Raw genomic sequence first — 17,311 nt, 5'->3', positions numbered from 1 at the left:
TACCCCTCACGGTAGCCTGCGGTAATAAACTTTTTATCAATAACCATAGAGCAGTTTGATTACGCGTTGGAATACACTAAAACCGAGACGGCGAGCAGATGGTTTGAGAGGCTGTGACGCGAAGACACCAATACTGTGTATTGCTGCTCTTCCGAAGCTTGACTGTCACCGTTCGCGGCTTTCTTTTTGGAGTACTAATGGCCAGGCAAAGCGCAAACATATCTTCATCACCCTCAAAAATATTCTGCCACAAACAGTAACGTGGCCGGTGTCTAAAACGCGTTCGCTCACCACAAAGCTTCGCACTTTGAGGTTTCTGCAACTTTTAAATAGCACCATGCTCGTTTTCCTAACGTGCATCAGCATCTCCGTCACCTGTTGTATGATCCCTCCCTAACCGCTTCGCATTTGTAGACAAATAAATCATTTTTAGCACTCTGAACAACGTCAGCGAGCAGGCGCACGGGATATCCTGCAGAATCTATCCCCGTCTCTTCCGCCATCTTGAAGCTACCGGCCCGCCACCTATAGGGCGTTGGAGTTGCGAATAGGCACGCAAGCGCTTGGAACGACGGCAAAGAGAGGGCAATGCGATTTTAGACATGGCCGACGCGGGTCGCACAGTGGCAAATCTTTGAGAAACATTTGCTATCTGCCTGAAAGTCTTCTAATCTTGAAAATTGTGCCCACTGCTAACTATACTCTGTTTTATACGTAGTGTGCAACGCTGTCGAATATACTGGCGCGGGCGCGTTGTTTTATCTATGGTTTTGTTTGCGCAAGAACGCGTTTAAATGATCTACGAGTTCAATCCCCATGATCGCGCCAGTAGCTTCGCCAGCGTTGCACACTAAGCATGAAGCAGAGTATAATCTACTGAATAGACCTATTGCTAAATTACCCAAGCATCAAGGAGAATGCATGGAATGGTGTTCCACGCAGCGCACGTGCCGGCGTCTGCAGCAGTAACTGTTCTAACGCATAAGCCTAAAACGATGTCATCTCGCCCGCGCGTTCGACAACGCATTATTTTGGCCATTTAGTTGCAATCCCTTATACTGGGAAGGCGTGCGCGTGCTTCGCGTGCCGCGGTGCGAGCGTAGGATTTTCGTTAACGCACATGACACATGAAAAATCGACTGAACCCTAGCCATAAACAGCTTCGCTGTAAAAGTGGCCTGCGGAACCTGTTACGGTGTTTCCATGAAGTGTGTTTCGACGAAACGGTACGAACCATTGAACTTAGTTTTGCTCAAGGGATTACACCGGAGCTTACCGAAGCTACAGCGCAGGCAGCTCGTTCCTGGAACTCACAACGAGCAGATCAGCGTGCCGGAGGTCACCATTCCGCTGCTCCCGAAGCGTCCGCTGCAAAGCAAGCAGCTGCGTGCGATAACGCAGGACCGGCGAGACACGCTCGGTGCCGGCAGGCGGGTGGGCGACATAAATCACGTGGTCAATGGGGCGCAATACATGAAAGTTACTTAAACATACAAAAAAGAAAACAAGTAATCTTACAATATTACAATTCATAGCCGAAGTATTCATTTGTAAAACCTGCATAATAGGTTTGAGATGTTTTGCTCAGTTTTACAAAAAAGCGCCGCTGAGTAGAGGACATTAAACGCGCGATCTGGGCCGCGAATTGGCTTCTGTGTGCGCTCTTTACGATTAGTATATTACTCTATCGATAAGCTCGTTCTCTCGCACGGTCATATACGTAGCGGCCTGTTCGCACTGCGTAGGTTCGCGCCCAGGAGTGCGGAATGTCGTAGACAACACAGATTATACATTCCAAAAACGTTTTGTGTTTCTTTTTGAGTTCAACCCTATCCCTCACTGGAGTATTGGTTATTTTGCACAACGCCAAATACGTGTTCAGGACCAAAAAAAAAGAAGAAACAATTGCAACGCTGTAACGCTCCGCAAATGTTTAAGTTGCGGGAGATGGCATGAAAGTAAGAAATGATGGACAGACATAATTTTTTTTTTTTTGCCGTTCGTTGACGTTTTGCGGAACACCTATATATTTTATTTCAGAACTTCCACAGCATGTCAGGGACTTCTGCGAAAAGCCTACAGTTAGTAGGCCATCTACTTGTAACAGGAAGCTTTTGCCCGTCTCATGGTAACACGATTTTTTTGAACGGAGCTCTCAGACAGGACATGGCGATATCTTTTTTAACTGTTTCGAACGGGCAGAATCGTAACATTGCGCACGTTCCTTGAAGCATGGCTCATAAGCCCAACAGGTCTGATCATCTAGAGATGTGAATTTTAAATCTATAAACTGCAAAAAAAGAACATCCGAGGGTTTGTCATTCATAAACCTCAAGCCATTCCAGCAACCCGCAAAAATAAACATCGATTCAGTTACATCGTTATCAGTAAGCTTCGTAGGTGGTAGGACGATGACCAGATAACCATCGACATACCTAAAGATCCTAAAAACGCCTTTATTTCCAAGTGTTTCAAATATAGTTTCGTCACATTTCGCTAAAAAAGAAGCACTGCGTTTATATGTACACCTCACAATGAAAAGATACAAATATATCTTCAAGATAAAAAGCTATAGGTTTAATGAAACTTTCGAAGATCATACCAGAGGCACTCCGGAAGGCCGTTTCTCTATTGCTCTCGATAGAATTGGTTACTGGATTAAAAAGATACTGATGTGGAAAATAGTAAATTAGATTTTCAACACCAATTGAGAATGCATCAGGTTTCCACCTAGTCACATTTTTCAAAACTTATATTACCCCCTTCGTGCTAGGGACCAAAACTGCATCATTCAGTTTTAGTGACGACATGTAGGTTCTGAGAAAGGTAAAAATCTGCAACTACTACAAATTTTCGCCAGCCACTATTGTCCTAAAAGGAACGTCCGTTTTACGTGTTTTTCCGCGTCGAACAAAATTTGCTGAAAGCATCAAGGCGACCCTGGAAATAGGACCCAAGTTCGCCGTCAAGCCATAACTGCTTCCATTCGGAAGATCTTTCAATGGTCAGAGCCATGGCAGAGAGGGCGCAGCTCCAGGATAGAGAGCGGTGTTTCTCAGATGGAGTCAATGTCATCTGACGTACCGCCGGCCAACGCCTAAAAAGCTTGAAGAGAAGTAATGTTGACCACTTCATACGCGTATAACCTCAGGCTACTAGCGTCCAACGAGGAAGGAGAATTTGTCGACCTGCTTTATGGTTTGTACGACACCAAAGCCGAGGAGGCGGTCGTCAATAAGCTCTAGTTGGTGAAGCCTGAATTTCTGAACAAGATGAAGTTGGAGGCCAAAGAAATGTGCACTAACATAGACCTCCCAGTTCTGGTGAAGGAGGTGAACAAAATTAAAATATTGTCCCTGGAAAAGGTTTTACGCGTCAACAACACATAAAACGGACGCATTATTTAACACGATAGTGACGGAAAGAGATTCTCGGCAGATCCTGATTTCTACCTTTAATGAAACCCACCTGTCGACACTGAAATTGCGTGATGCGTTTTTGGTGCGAAGGTCGGAGGAGGGGATTGAAGTTTTCAAATATTGAACTAGAGGGAAGTGTGATGCCTTCTCAATTGATGCTGAAGATCTACTTTACGCTGTTCTACATCAGGCTCTTTTTGTTGTAGTAATCAATTATATCCAGAACAATGGAGAAACGGCCTACCATAGCGCCTGCGGCATGAGCGTGGAAAGCATAACTGAAATCCTGTCTTTTTATATTGAATATACATTTCTGTATTTTGGATGTGTGATGTACATACAAAGGCAGTACTTTTGTATTGGTTCCAGGGTACCCCATGTATTGTTTAATAATTTTTAGCATATTGTGACATATATCTACTTGAAAAACTCGTAAATAAAGGTATTTTTAGATATGTTGACGTTTATCTGGCCATTGTCTTCCCCCCTAAGGAGTTCACTGATAACGTTGTAGCTGAATTGATAAGTATGTTTGAGGCTTGGTTCTGTTGCTTGGTGTTTACCTATGGGAAAACTTCGGAGAGCTTTTTGTAGTTTCTTGCTTTAAAACCCACATTTCTAGACAGTCACACTGTTGGGCTTATGATCCACGCTCCAAAAGAATTTGCGCTACAGTACGACTCCACATATTCAAAACTAAAAAAAAAGCATAACTACGTCCTGTCTCGGAGCTCCGTTGAAAACATAATGTTACCATGAAATCGGCATGAGCTTCGAGCTACAGTTAGGTGGCCTATTAATTGCAGGGTTTCCGCTGAAGTCCCTGACTGATGCGGTGAATGGTCTAGAAAGGAAATGTAGTTGTGTCACACGAAAAGCTAATATACTACAAAAATAATACCAGCCATCATTCCTTTCTGCATGATAACCCCCAGAACTTAAAGAAAAATAAGAAAAAAACTTGCGGTGCGTAACAACGTTCCGGTTGTATTTTTCGGCCCGAATAACTTTTCGGCCTAGTGTAAAAGAATCAATGCTTCAAAGACGGATGGTAACGGATGTAAAACGTAAAACAAAATAAAGTTTTTTTTTTTTTTTAAACTAGCATTTTAGTAGTTTACGACATTCCACTGTTCTGCTGGTAAACCAACGTAGGGCACACATGCTGCTGCGTAAATGATCTTGCGAGAGAACACGCAGGAGCTATCAAACATACGTCGTCTAGGCATTTAGAAGTGCGCTGCGAGCGATGTTGCTGCACCCCCTTGTTGTCAAACAAACCCATCCTGGGACCGCACAGTGGATGAACCACTGGCGAAATTCACGATGCTCTTGTCATCCAAACAGGGAGCGCCGATAAGTGTAGCAGGCAGCCGTCCGTGGCCCTGTTAGATAAGCAAAATGCAAAAATTATTTTTAGAGAGGTAGTAGGGTGGGGGCTAGTAGGAACGTGGTTTGATTGAAGTATTTAAGACAATGTGTTCTCTAATAAACATTGATTTCCGAGTGCGGTCCATGTTGACGTTACTTTCTTCGCTTGTCCATGTTCTTCGGCGCTTCTATTCAAAGGTTTCCTAAAATGTAACACAGGGCTATGGTCACAATGATATTCAGGGAGAAGAAAAACGACCAACTCTCCGGTTCAAAACTAATGGTGCAGATTGAAAGCTGTTAACTGTTGAGAGCGAATTATAAATTACCTACTCGATTGAATTTTGTATTGCACGTTTGAATATATGTACTAATAAATGGTCTGCACGATTTTAAACACACCTGCTTGCACGTCTGGTTTTGGAAGCTTTTCTGCACCCCTCTCTGGTTTTGTATTCGTGTATACAGATCAAGAGAGACGACAACATTCGATCTGCCAAACAAGAAAAAAATATGCGGTGATGTTCCCTGGAGGAATGCAAATAAAAAATAAAAACGAACACTTCATTCAGAAAAAAAAAAAAAAAGAAGGCTGTTGTCGAAGTTAATGCAGCAAAACGGCCGTGGTGAAACTGAGCAGAATGAGTGCGCGAAACTCGGGGGAGCGGAGCCACGTCTCGCGGCCCAGAGAATCGCATACGTGAAGAAGGAACGCCGGTGTCATGCGCAAACATGTAGGCTCGCTAACGGTCGTGCATCGGCGCCCTGGCGGTTGAACTCCTGCCGCGTTCAAGATAGCGCCCATGGGACCGCAGCCTTAAAGTCACAATAATCAGGTAATATTACAGTCTGTAGACATTTCTCAGAATATATACACTCTCTTGACTTCAGGTTATTTAAGCAAAGAAAAAAGGCTTTCCAAAATGTTCGTCTTTGAGTTAAAATAGTGTTTCAACTTCTAATAAATAAAACGTTACACAATCATTTGCCGATCGTGTTATTAAGACGTCGCCTATTGAATCCTTGGGTTAATCAGTTCCCACACACATTGACGTAGGTGAATCAGTTCACCGTCCTCTCAGTCTTTAATAATCTGCAGTACAGCAGAGAAATATTTTACCACACGCGTGCTTCACTGCAGTACATATCAGGAAGACTAAACGGCTCAAGTAGGAATTGAGAAGGCCTTGTATTCCTCATGACTTATGTCGTCATTAATTCAAGGCACATCCACATAGCTTAAAAATAAAATTGCGTACAAGAGGTAAAATGTTTTGGTGTGATTATTAAACTCAGGAAGCAAGATAAAAACACAATTTATCCTCTCTGTGTTACTTTCCACAATAACCCTTGCAATCGGTAAACTTTTCGAACCTATCACTCTATGTACGGCGTTTGAATGTGAAAGCATTGAGTGTTCCATGGAGCAAGCCGACGTTATCAACTACGGCACATAACTTCGGGAAGCCGAAATTTGAGGCATTCCAACTTTGAAGCCGCGCAAAAAGCCACGCAAAACGGCAAGTAAATGAAGCCGAAGGAGGCCGCCGCACGTTAGTTTCAATTAGAGCCACCCCGTGGCACTGCGTTTTCGCTCCGCCAGCGCGCCAGCCGATTCCTGTAGCCTATTCCTGCAGCCGATTTTGTGCCGCCGAGAGAACGGCCGATGACAGCGATGCGCAGACCTTCACGAGGACGCGCACAAGAACGACAATCATGCTTTTGCATTCACAACTCATAAAAGGTGCTCAGGTGCACCTCAATAATTTTTAGATCTACTCTAGGACCTTGAGAAACTAAGACGGCGTATTCACTCCGAAAATTAGTGTTCGTAATAGAGTGTTCCTATTCAAGACTTTTAAGTGCTTCTAATAGCGCCCTTGTAAGAATTATAACCTCTCGTTGTCTCACCACTCAGCGTCTATACTCCATCTCTTATTATATCCAACCGCATCCCATGCTGGGATCAGGGTGAGCCACTCAAGCAGCTACAAAAGTGCATGGTCAGCGCACACGTCATTTGTGTGCGTCTACTTTGACAAATACAATCTCACACAGACAAAAAACCTGGCAGAATTGCGGTGCATTTACTGTGCGTGATTGATTTAGTTGGTTTGTAATAACAGCCCTAAAGCAGACGATTTTTAGCAAGATACAATCAAATACAGTCTTGGCTCTGCTTGATCGGCTCAAACGGATCGTAGCGTTGACTGCAGTTTTGTTGAATGTGATGATGATCACAATGAATGTGGATTTAGTGGAGCAATAGCATCCAAGGCTTTAGTGTACCAAGCTTATGGCTTAATATAAAACGGAGTATACTATAGACGTTTAGTTTTGCCGACTCCTTTATATACCTCCGCTTTTTATTTTTTATAGTCATCTCCGTGACCAGGTAAACTGACCGAAACATCTTTTTTTGGGAAATATCTCTGCCGTCCCCTGTTACGGGAGGGGATTAAGTGAATTCGCTTGCTTTCGTTGCCTATACCTTAAGAATTAATCAAATACGCCGTCACTGGAAACCACGTCCAGGACTGGCGCCATTAATAATAACATTTTATTTTTATTTTTCCTTTCAACAAAATATTTAACATTCGTAACATCTGTATCCGTCCTGCAGGTATATAACCTAGAGCGAGCGACATCGGTTACCAGTGGCTCAGTTATTCCTCGGTTACTTATAGCCAGAGAGTGCCTGCTTTTGTACCCGCTGCCATGCCAGGCTCTGCGAAGACCTCCTCTGCTACTCGCCTCGCTCTCGTGACTGGAGGTGGAAGTGGAATCGGGAAGAGCGTCTGCCATGCTCTCGCCAGCGAGGGTACTTGCGTCATTGTGGCGGACATCAACTTGGACGCAGCAATCACTACTGCATCATCTCTGCCAGGTAGAAGCACGCAGAGTGCAGAAAGTTCTACATTTATATATTTTGAGCTTGTGTACCTAATAGCTTATTTCGTATGTCTACAGAACTCTGTGCTTATCACTCATGCGATAAATTAAGAGTAAGGTTTGGGAAGCATTCATGGCGTCTTGCATATTTCGTCAAACAGAGAACCTGCGCGTGCTCTGTAGGCGTTTCATGCTAAATAGACCAATATAACAGGGCGCAGAATACGATTTTGGGAAGGGCCTATGCAGCTTTCTTGAGCCTATTCCGTAGGCGAAACACCTAGAATTAATGGGCTGTTCACGTAGTAAGGTACGTATTTCTTAGTAAAAAATAATACCTTAGAATGTTAAGCAACAATAATGGAGAACAATACTGATGCGGATGCAGTAACATATTTGCCACATCATTCAAGGACGAGGTATAGACATTGACCGACTGACTGATTTTATATCTTGAGTATAGAGGACGCATGGGTAGATGTTGTGGATAACGATTGGGTTGCGTGTCGTGGCGTGTGTAGGGGGTGTGTGATCTGTGTTCTAATTGCTTGCCTGTAATAACTTATAAAACGTGTTGAAATGTGACTGTAAGCACCGTGAAAAAATATCTATAAAACGGTAATGTTTTTGAGCCGAATCTGATTATGACTTTGACTAGTTAGAGCAGCCTGGGTTTTGTGAAAATTAGTGCCAATTAGTAGCGAGGGATAGTAAACGATACAACATTGGTTTGTCATTGTTACTACCTACGGTTACTAGGTATATAGCAACATACATAACAAGCAGTTAGTAGCTTATACGTAGTAAGTACTACTAACGTTTTTTTTAAGAGTGTATGGACGGTGCATTATTACTCCTCGTTCTCATATCAGATAATGGTGAGACTCGTGGAGCAAGAAATCAACATTGAAGGACAGACTCTGCCTGGTATATATTCTCATTCTGGCGATCATAAATGAATGAACAGACATGCCGGCACACTGGCATTATACATATATTACTATACTTTGCGGCCTTATCCATTCTGGCTGTAAATATCCCCTACCGTACATTCAAGATTTTATCTGACCAAAGCGTTCTGTGAACTGTCTATTGAGATCCACCCTTACACTTCCCAGGAAGCCACCAACATTATGCGTTTAAGGTGGACGTCGGGTGCTCGACATCGGTGAATTCTCTCTTCGAGACCATCCGGGAGACCTGCGGCCGACCACTTAACATCGCCGTGAATTCTGCCGGGATTGGCCTCCTGGCAAAATCCATCATTGACACCAGCGAGGAGGACTTTGATAATGTGGTTCGAGTCAACCTCAAGGTTGTTACCATTTATATCTATTCTACAGGATGTGAGCGGTAACTGTCCCAATCTTTCCCACTCTCCCCTATGCCCTAGCGTTTAAGGGACAATAGTGTTGCTCCGTAACACATGGTGGCCATGAATTACAGTTGCTATTTATTTGAACGTGAACTCACGAGCCTCGACCGCTCCAAACTGGAAACATCACGAAGCGTGTTATCTTTCGTCTTGCCTCAGTTGTTTCGCAAAAAGTACACACCGCCATCAGTGACGCTTACTGAACTTGCGAGTACAAAGCTGTCGGTCATCACGGGTTCATTTGTATATGTATCACGACTGTGCGTTTTGAGTCAACTTTCAAAATTATTTGTTTGCTGGAATGGAGTTCATACCTTTATGAAAGTTCAGACGAGCATAATTATATACAAAAAAAAGACCAAGCGGAGAGCAAAATAAACCACTGGCGCTGACCCCACGCTAGAAGTAGGACTATTAAATATAGAAATGATGCAGACGGGGGTACTCTGGCCACTGTTATCCGACTCGGCCTGCTCTGTTTACAAATTATATTAGCACATCAACGTAATTCGCGTTTGCGTTTTGTTTCCTCCTCCTCGCGCTAGTCGTCGCCTTCATCATTTGGTCAGATAGACCCTGCACCCGTCAAATTTTTTTTTCTGTTGTCTGAACATCCGAAAGTGAGATGCTGAAACGCGACCTCTAGTTACCTCTGCTCAGCAACAGCGCGCAGTATTCAAGATCCGCTCTGCTGAGTTAAATATTATGACACTTCATTCTTGTACTCATACCAATTTTCGATAATCATTTCATTTTTCCCATCGGGGCCGCGCCACCCTTGTCTTGTTCTGTCCACTCCTCTACTTCCCCTGTTTCTTTCGCGTGAACTGTTCTTGTGAACGTATATTTGAGTTGTCACTCCTTTGTTTCAACCGATTTTGTCCAGGAATGTACACTGCATACGAGGGGCGTTCTAAACGTTCGGAGCTTGCCATTAAAGGAGGTAACATAGGTGAATAAACTTAGGTTATTTCTCGACATAGTCTCTTTTGAGGCCCGCACACCTCGCCCAATGATGCGCCAGTGCCTGGATCTTCTTAAAAATATGGGATTTTTTTTCTCCAAAAATGGGTCACAGCATCAGTGACGCCATAGTCAGAAGAAAAAAACTGAACACCAGAAAGTTTTGCTTTTAGCTGGGGGAAGATATGCAAGTCTGATGAAGCGAGATCTGGCGATTACGGCGGATGGTCGACCTAAAAAAATTCACAGGAGCGGACGGCAGCCATCCCCACAGCAGCGCGGTGTGGGTGCGCATTGTCCTGATGAAACAGCACAATCTTCCGTTTGGCCTCGATGGCATCCGGCAGACAATGAATCAGGTTTGCGTCGTAGTTACCCGTTATGCTGTTCCTTTTTTGAAAGTATTCTTCAACAGCACGCCTTCCCAATCTACAAAAGACCGTGGCCATCACTTTGCCTGCTGGTAGAACAGACCGAGCCCTCTTCGCAGTGAAGAGGAGGGGTGTTTCAACTCTTTAGACTGGTCTTTGATGTCAAATTGGTGAACACAGTTTTTTTCCGCAGTCGGAAAATCGGGCACAGAAGCCTGATGGATTTGCACTGAGCAGCTTGAGGTTGTCCCCAGAATTGCGTGTAGCGGGTCTGTTTTTGGTCACACGCAAGTAGTCTTTGGAACCCCTTGTGCATGTCAGGATGTTGGATCAAGATGCACTTAACTGTGGTTTTATAAATTACTGTAACTTGTGCAATGGTCTTGATCTTTTCACCGGCGATCTGCCTGTACCTTACCGCGCACACGGTCGATGCTTTCTTGCGTGGTGACTCAGCAGTTCTGCCAAGGCAGGGGTGGCTTGCGAGGTTCTCCCGTCCCCAATTATATTGCACGGCTCACTTCATCTCCGTGCTGTAGGATGGGGAATTCTGTGCCTATGTTACCACAAAGTATTGATGAATGCCTGATAGAGTTGGGCGCTTCCGAGATAACTATTTATTCACCAAACCTGTGTTTACCTTTCTTCATTTTAGCTCATGTGCAAGGACTGCTACATGTTAGCTGCTGCCACTGGTAGAAGTATTGTGCACATGCGCCATTTGTTGGTTTCGTGAATCTGAAGAACTTTCCATGCGCTAAATTAAAATTTCGCGCCCGTTCTCGCAATTATTCTGTGCCAGGCCGAGAATTTTTTGAGCGCCCCTTGTATATCCAAGTGTTTATTCAAAAGCATAACAAAGTTATATTCTGAAGGATGGGCTCTTTGGGGTACGCGGTTTAAGTTTTCCACCCTCTAGGTTCGTGTTTTAATGACCGTTCTTCATCAGCATAGCAGTCAAAGTCCCTGTGTTGCACACGTCAAACGTTTAAGCATCAGAAAGGTTTAGCGATACTCTCAGTTTCCAGACGTCAGACGTCTATGCTCAAGGCGTATTTAATTTGATAGTTTAAGGCGTATAGTATAGGCACTTGATAGTTATTCCTAGAAGGAAGCAATACTACCGATAACCGGGCTGATAGACCTGGTGATCTTCCAGACCTTTCCATAGTCTCGAGCGCTTCTCCCTTATGGCGCACAGGCGGTCGAGCTCGTCCTCGCGTACACCAATCATCCTCGCGTAATCCTCTGGTCCCATAACCTCCACCTGAAGCAATCAGCGTCGAGTACCTTACTCCTCCTTTCCCACCCGTCAACCGATCAATGTCGGGTCTCGCGGCTACACTTTTATACAGGCCTCACGAAATGCCGAACACCTAACCAAAGAACGTTTCACGTTAACAAAGAACGACAGAAAGACTAATAGGCGTAAAAAAGGACAAGTTTAGAAGTTGCCAGCATTGAAAAAAAAAAAAAGTCTCGACAAGTGTATTACTTTCAGGCGGAGAGTACATTGAAGGCGACTGAAATGATACATGAAAAATGAATACACCATTTTGTAAAAATAAATTATTTTCTTTTTGGCCGCCTTCGTGCAGTTAACATGACAATTTAACATGGTAAAAGGATCAATGCCTAGCGGCAGACTCAGAGAAGCTGGCAGCGCGAACGGGGATGACACTGAAAGAAAAGAATCACAGGCAATCTGGTAAACTTACTTTAATATAAATCAGACACTTGAACGTTGAATACAAGACGCACGCGACGTCTCAACGTTCAGATATTTGCTGTGGTTCGTTGTATTTTTTTTAATTTTCTAGTAAGGGGTTTAATAGGGGAATGACTCATTTCTCCAGCATACAGTTAATGACTTCGGGTATGTTGCCTCTACAATCCGACAAACAGTACCCGATACGGGATTGCAGATTAGGCACTGCATGCGCAACGGTTTTTTCGCATTAACATAAGCATTCCTCAGAAAGCTTCAGAAATGTCGTAGCATGGTTCTCATTGCTTTCAACGCGTTTTCTTTAGGGTGCACCGTGTATGGGTTTATTATCTTTTCAGTAACGCCATAGTAACACTGATGGTGTGAAATATTCAGCTGAGTGCTCTTTCTCATTGTGTTTTATATTTAACTGCAGGTTTTACTATTCGCTGCAGTACTTGACGCGATGCCATCTCTTTCCAGCGAGTGAGGGTCTGCGGTCGCTCTTAAAGTTTTCACGATTAGTTTTCTTACTTTACATAGGTTGGAAGAAATGCAAAAATTATTCTGGTAATATTGCATTTTTGCTCAGAATTCGCAATATCCGAAATTTGAAACGTCACTTTGCAGAGTCATTTGTAGGCGTGTTCCCGTCTAATCACAGACACGCAATCTTTCAGGGGACCTTCCTGGTGACCCAAGCGGCTGCCCGATCCATGATTGCCGGGAAAGTTACCGACGGCACGATCGTAAACATGTCAAGCATGGTCGCGAAAAAATTTCACAAAGACAATAGCACGTACTCGGCGACCAAGGCAGGGGTTTTGGCGCTCACCAAAGTGGTTTCAAAGGAGCTGGCTTCCCACGGCATTCGCGTAAACGTAGTGCTGCCTAGTTTCATCAAAACACCAATGCCTTTAAAGTTCTTCAGTCCCGAGTTTCTTTCCCAGGCCGTGGATCGCATCACCCTTGGAAGAGCCGGTCTTCCAGAAGAGGTGGCCGAAGTCGTCAAGTTCCTATGCAACTCCGGAAGCAGCTTTATGGTTGGCTCGGCTGTTGATGTCTGTGGTGGTCTGATATAAAAACAACGAATTCCTTATGCTCAGACTGGTTTCAACTTTACGTACTTCCCTCCTTTGTGTTGTTCATTATATATCTAGTCATAAGTGGCGTCACTCTCCAAACAACTACGGCGCCGTCTAACCGCAAGAGCCCTTAGCCTGCACTTTGCCTTTTCCCTCTTTGCTTCCAATACTTCCAGCGATGAAAATAAAACAGTGAGATATGACACGCCGACTCGGCTGGTTGCTACCTACCATAGTAAAAAGTATTTTTTATATAGAAGTTCTTGATCCAATAAGCGCATATGTTGATATAGGATCACGTAAGAACATACGGCAAAAGAACATATAAGAATACTAGAAGGGTATATAAGAGCTTAAAAGAAACCGGTAGAAGAAAATATAATAATACTATAAGTTTATATAAGAATTCATAAGGACTTCTTATAAGTTTTTTATGTTTCCATATTTTATTTTTCTAATGCGATTATTGGACGAAGAAACGTCTTATACATATAAGATTTTTCACTTGGCTAGGCAGCCTCCACATAGTGTTTGGTGACGTGGATGCTGAGCGTGTGCATTCTATTTCACTGAGGCCACTTAAGCGTCATTCGGCATTAGCTCTCAATGGCGGATTCCTTACGTAATGACGGCGTAAGCTTAGGCAAATTTTGGGCTCCCCAAAAAGTGCTGCGCTTCTATGGCCGTGCGTTCAGCTACCAACGTCTTCACTTCCAGTAATGCTGGCGCAGCATCTTAACTTCAAACAAGACTGGCGGTGACAGGCCACCACTAAACGCTTTGAACAAGGCCCGTATGCAACCAGTACCGTCCGTGGAAAGGAATCTACGAATGTTCGGGCGAAACATCTTTGCTACGGGCGCTCGTGGATTTCCCACATAAAAACGCAAGCACAAGATCGTTGAGGGCTTGGAAGTTGAAGGACAGCACGTTTATGACTGTCTGCTATCTCCCGCCAAACCGGCGCAAGCAACGAAACCGTCGTGAGATAGCCAGCAAGCTCGACAGGCATCTCGTGCACAGCGAGAACGCCAGGGTCCTTGAGGCAGAATCTTCACAACCTAAAAACAAGACACTGTAACAACTTGGATACACGATAAAACAACAAGGGGAAGCTGCCACTCAAAATCAGTATTTTCCGTCCTGACAAACAATTCGTTCTGAAACTTTCGAAATTTTTCATTAACAGCGTGGCAACACTCAGGAAAGGGACTGTGTTGCCTCTCCAGATGCAAACTCTGGCGGCCAAATCACTTGCAGCAGCTGACGAATTCCAGCAGCAAATGATGAAGTTATGGATGCGACTAGGACTGAACGATGTTGAATTTAAGCCGAAACTGGGGAAGGACCACTGTCAAAAATATTTTATGTTTCCGCCCCAGTCTACCCTGTTGATAAACCCTGCATAAATATCTCATACGGGTCCTGTATAAGTTTTATACGAGCCTATTGGATTCAGTATCATGTATACGTATACGGAACCCCCATTCACATACAGAATCCTGTATACGAATATGGAACCACACACAGGATCCCGTATAACTATGTAGGATCTCTATCCGCATAGAGGATCCCGTATATATGTTGAGACGTTTTGGTCGGTGTGCCTTGCTGTCTACCCGTCCTGCAGGAATAATATGAAGCCAGCGGGTTTAAGAACAAGACACTACATTGAAATGAACATGTACGAGACAATCAATACACTAAAATCGTTACCGGCGGTATTTGAGTCCGGGCAGCGACTGCCTGCGCGCCGCTTCTGATCCGTCTTAGGCCTCTCACACAGCCGGCCTTTCTCCCATCCCGTCACCGTCGCAAGGGGCATTCCCGCCAGGGGAGAGGATTTTCGGCCCGGTTTTTGCCGAAAAGCTGTGCCGCGCCGAGTGCCGGGCGACGTAGGAAGCTGCTCTACGGCACCGGCGTCCCGGCGTCCCGACGGATGACGGAGTCCTACCCCCGTCGAAAAGCGACCAATCACAAAATAGAAAAGTTTCTCTAAGTTTGGAAGATTTTTTATCGTTCCGGTTGCCAACAGTCAGCCAACACTTGTTGCGTTGTTTTTCTTGTTCCTTTTCAGCGAGAATTCTAATAGCAGACACAAATCCCTAATCTACAAAAAAGAAACGTGCGCACTAATGTTCAAGCAGAATTATCTCTTTATTTTGTAATTTAAGTTAAATAAATAAGCAATTAGATCCAATCCAATTTTGCCGTCGCGACCGCCGTCGCTTTCCCCTCGCGGCCTGTTCAGGCACCCTTCTGGCGCGTCCCCGCCCCGGTGTGCTCCCGTGACGGTGCCGGGATGGGAGAGGCGCCGGCTGTGTGGATGAGGCCTTATCAAGGCAGTGTGGCCGGCTTGAATCTGCCGCTTCGCGGGAAAGTCCGCCGCCTGTGCACCGTAGTCTGGCAACTGTGTTGTGGAGCCGCCACGGTGTATGATTTGGATACAAAATTTTGTTAGGTTTCTTCAGCAGGTATTCGCAGACAATAAGGTAGTTATAGCATGGCAAGCAGGAACTACACAACACGCAGCAATAAAAAGACGACTCAGGCAGGTTTGTCCACTGTCACCTCTGCTTTTCATGATATATCTCACTGAAATGAAAAATAAATGAGAGCAGAGAAACTTAGGGTTTAACGTTACTTGTATAAAAGGAGGGAGAAATGTAATACAGATAATACCAGGACTGATGTATGCGGATGACATATCACTCACGGAAGATAACCAGGATACAGTACACCAACTAGCTGAAATATGTGGAGAGGAAGGGGCACCTTTAGGCATGAGTTTTAGTAATGACAATTCTGAAGTAATGATGTTTAACGACAAAAAGAGCGAACCCCTGAGGATAAAAGACGTGTAGGAAAATACAAATATCTGGGAATCTGTCTCAGTTAGGGGGGGAAATATCTAGAGGAACATGGGGAAAATATAATTGCAAAAGGGAAAAGAATTTAAACTATTATGAAGTTCAAGGCACTAGGGAACTATAATAGATACGAAGGGGTCAGAGGTATATGGAAAGAAGTGATAGTACGAGGACTGTCTCTTGGCAATGTACTACAATACATGAAATCGGAGGTTCTCTTAGGATTAGAAATTCTACAGAGAAGCGTAGATACATTAGCACTGGGAGCACATAGACAAACACTAAATGAGGGAGTACAGGGGGACATGGGATGGTCGTCTTTTGAGAGCAGGGAGGCAATTAGTAGGTTGAAATTTGAGCAAAGGTTGACCGAAATAGATGAAACGCGGTCGGCACGGAAGGTATTCATGAAAAGTTTAAACACAAAATGGACAAACCGAACCCGAAAGCTTACATTTAAATACCTACACACTGGTGATGTGGCTGACCAGACTACTTCAGTGAAAAAGGGGGTGAAAGAAGCAGAGAGGAAAATGTTGGAGGGAAGTATGTAGGAGAAATCAACTCTAACAGTGTATACGTCACGAAAGCAGGACATGAGAAAGGAAAATGTGTTCGACAGTTCACTGGGAATTTCTGTGCTGTTTGAAGCGAGAACGGAAGTTTTGAGGACGAGGTGGTAGAGGGCTGAATTTCAGGAGACAGATTATGTAGTGCCTGCCATAATGGTAGCGAGACATTAGAGCACCTGGTTTTGAAGTGCACAAGGCTTCGCCCTGCCCTCCCTGAAGGGGTGACGGATTCTACCGGGGCCTTGGGTTTTGCTTGCGACGATGGAATGACGGAAGAGAAAAGGATTAAAATGAGAAAGAAGCGATTAGATGATTGGTGGAAATTGTCTAGGGACGACTTAATTATGGACAACCAAGTAGCACAGCTGGGGAGAGGCGGAAAAGAGGAAAATTGGGACTCCCTCCCACGTGGCTCCGGTCTAAAGCCTCAACGCTGTCTCCCAGTGTGTCCGGTGCTGGAACAACGCCGACAAGGTTTGACCAGAGGAAAATTGGTGGCTCCCTCGCCGGGAGGAAGAGGCAGGAGTGTGGTGTTATTAGTTTTTCGCCCGATCCCCCCAAGGTCATCCTGCGGATATCCCACAGTGCTTGGTGATAGGGGGACAAATTGGTCTTAGAAGGGCCAGAGTAGAGTCACTAAATGAGCTCCGCTTAGAGTATCCGCACACTGTTCTCCGACATTTTT

General features: G+C 44.5%; 1 protein-coding gene across 1 annotated transcript; it reads left to right on the top strand.

Moving 5' to 3' along the window:
- The first annotated feature begins 7,508 nt into the window (after positions 1-7,508).
- On the top strand, positions 7,509-13,181 carry LOC115320435 (estradiol 17-beta-dehydrogenase 8-like). Its single transcript, XM_029981158.2, has 3 exons — positions 7,509-7,677; positions 8,801-8,997; positions 12,780-13,181. Exons 1-3 carry the CDS (start codon positions 7,509-7,511, stop codon positions 13,179-13,181), a joined length of 768 nt encoding a protein of 255 aa, XP_029837018.2.
- The last annotated feature ends 4,130 nt before the right edge of the window (positions 13,182-17,311 follow it).

This window comes from Ixodes scapularis, unplaced genomic scaffold (assembly GCF_016920785.2).
Source record: "Ixodes scapularis isolate PalLabHiFi unplaced genomic scaffold, ASM1692078v2 PGA_scaffold5__190_contigs__length_132052651, whole genome shotgun sequence".
NCBI classification, from domain to species: domain Eukaryota; kingdom Metazoa; phylum Arthropoda; class Arachnida; order Ixodida; family Ixodidae; genus Ixodes; species Ixodes scapularis.
This window is presented reverse-complemented; position numbering and strand designations above follow the sequence as displayed.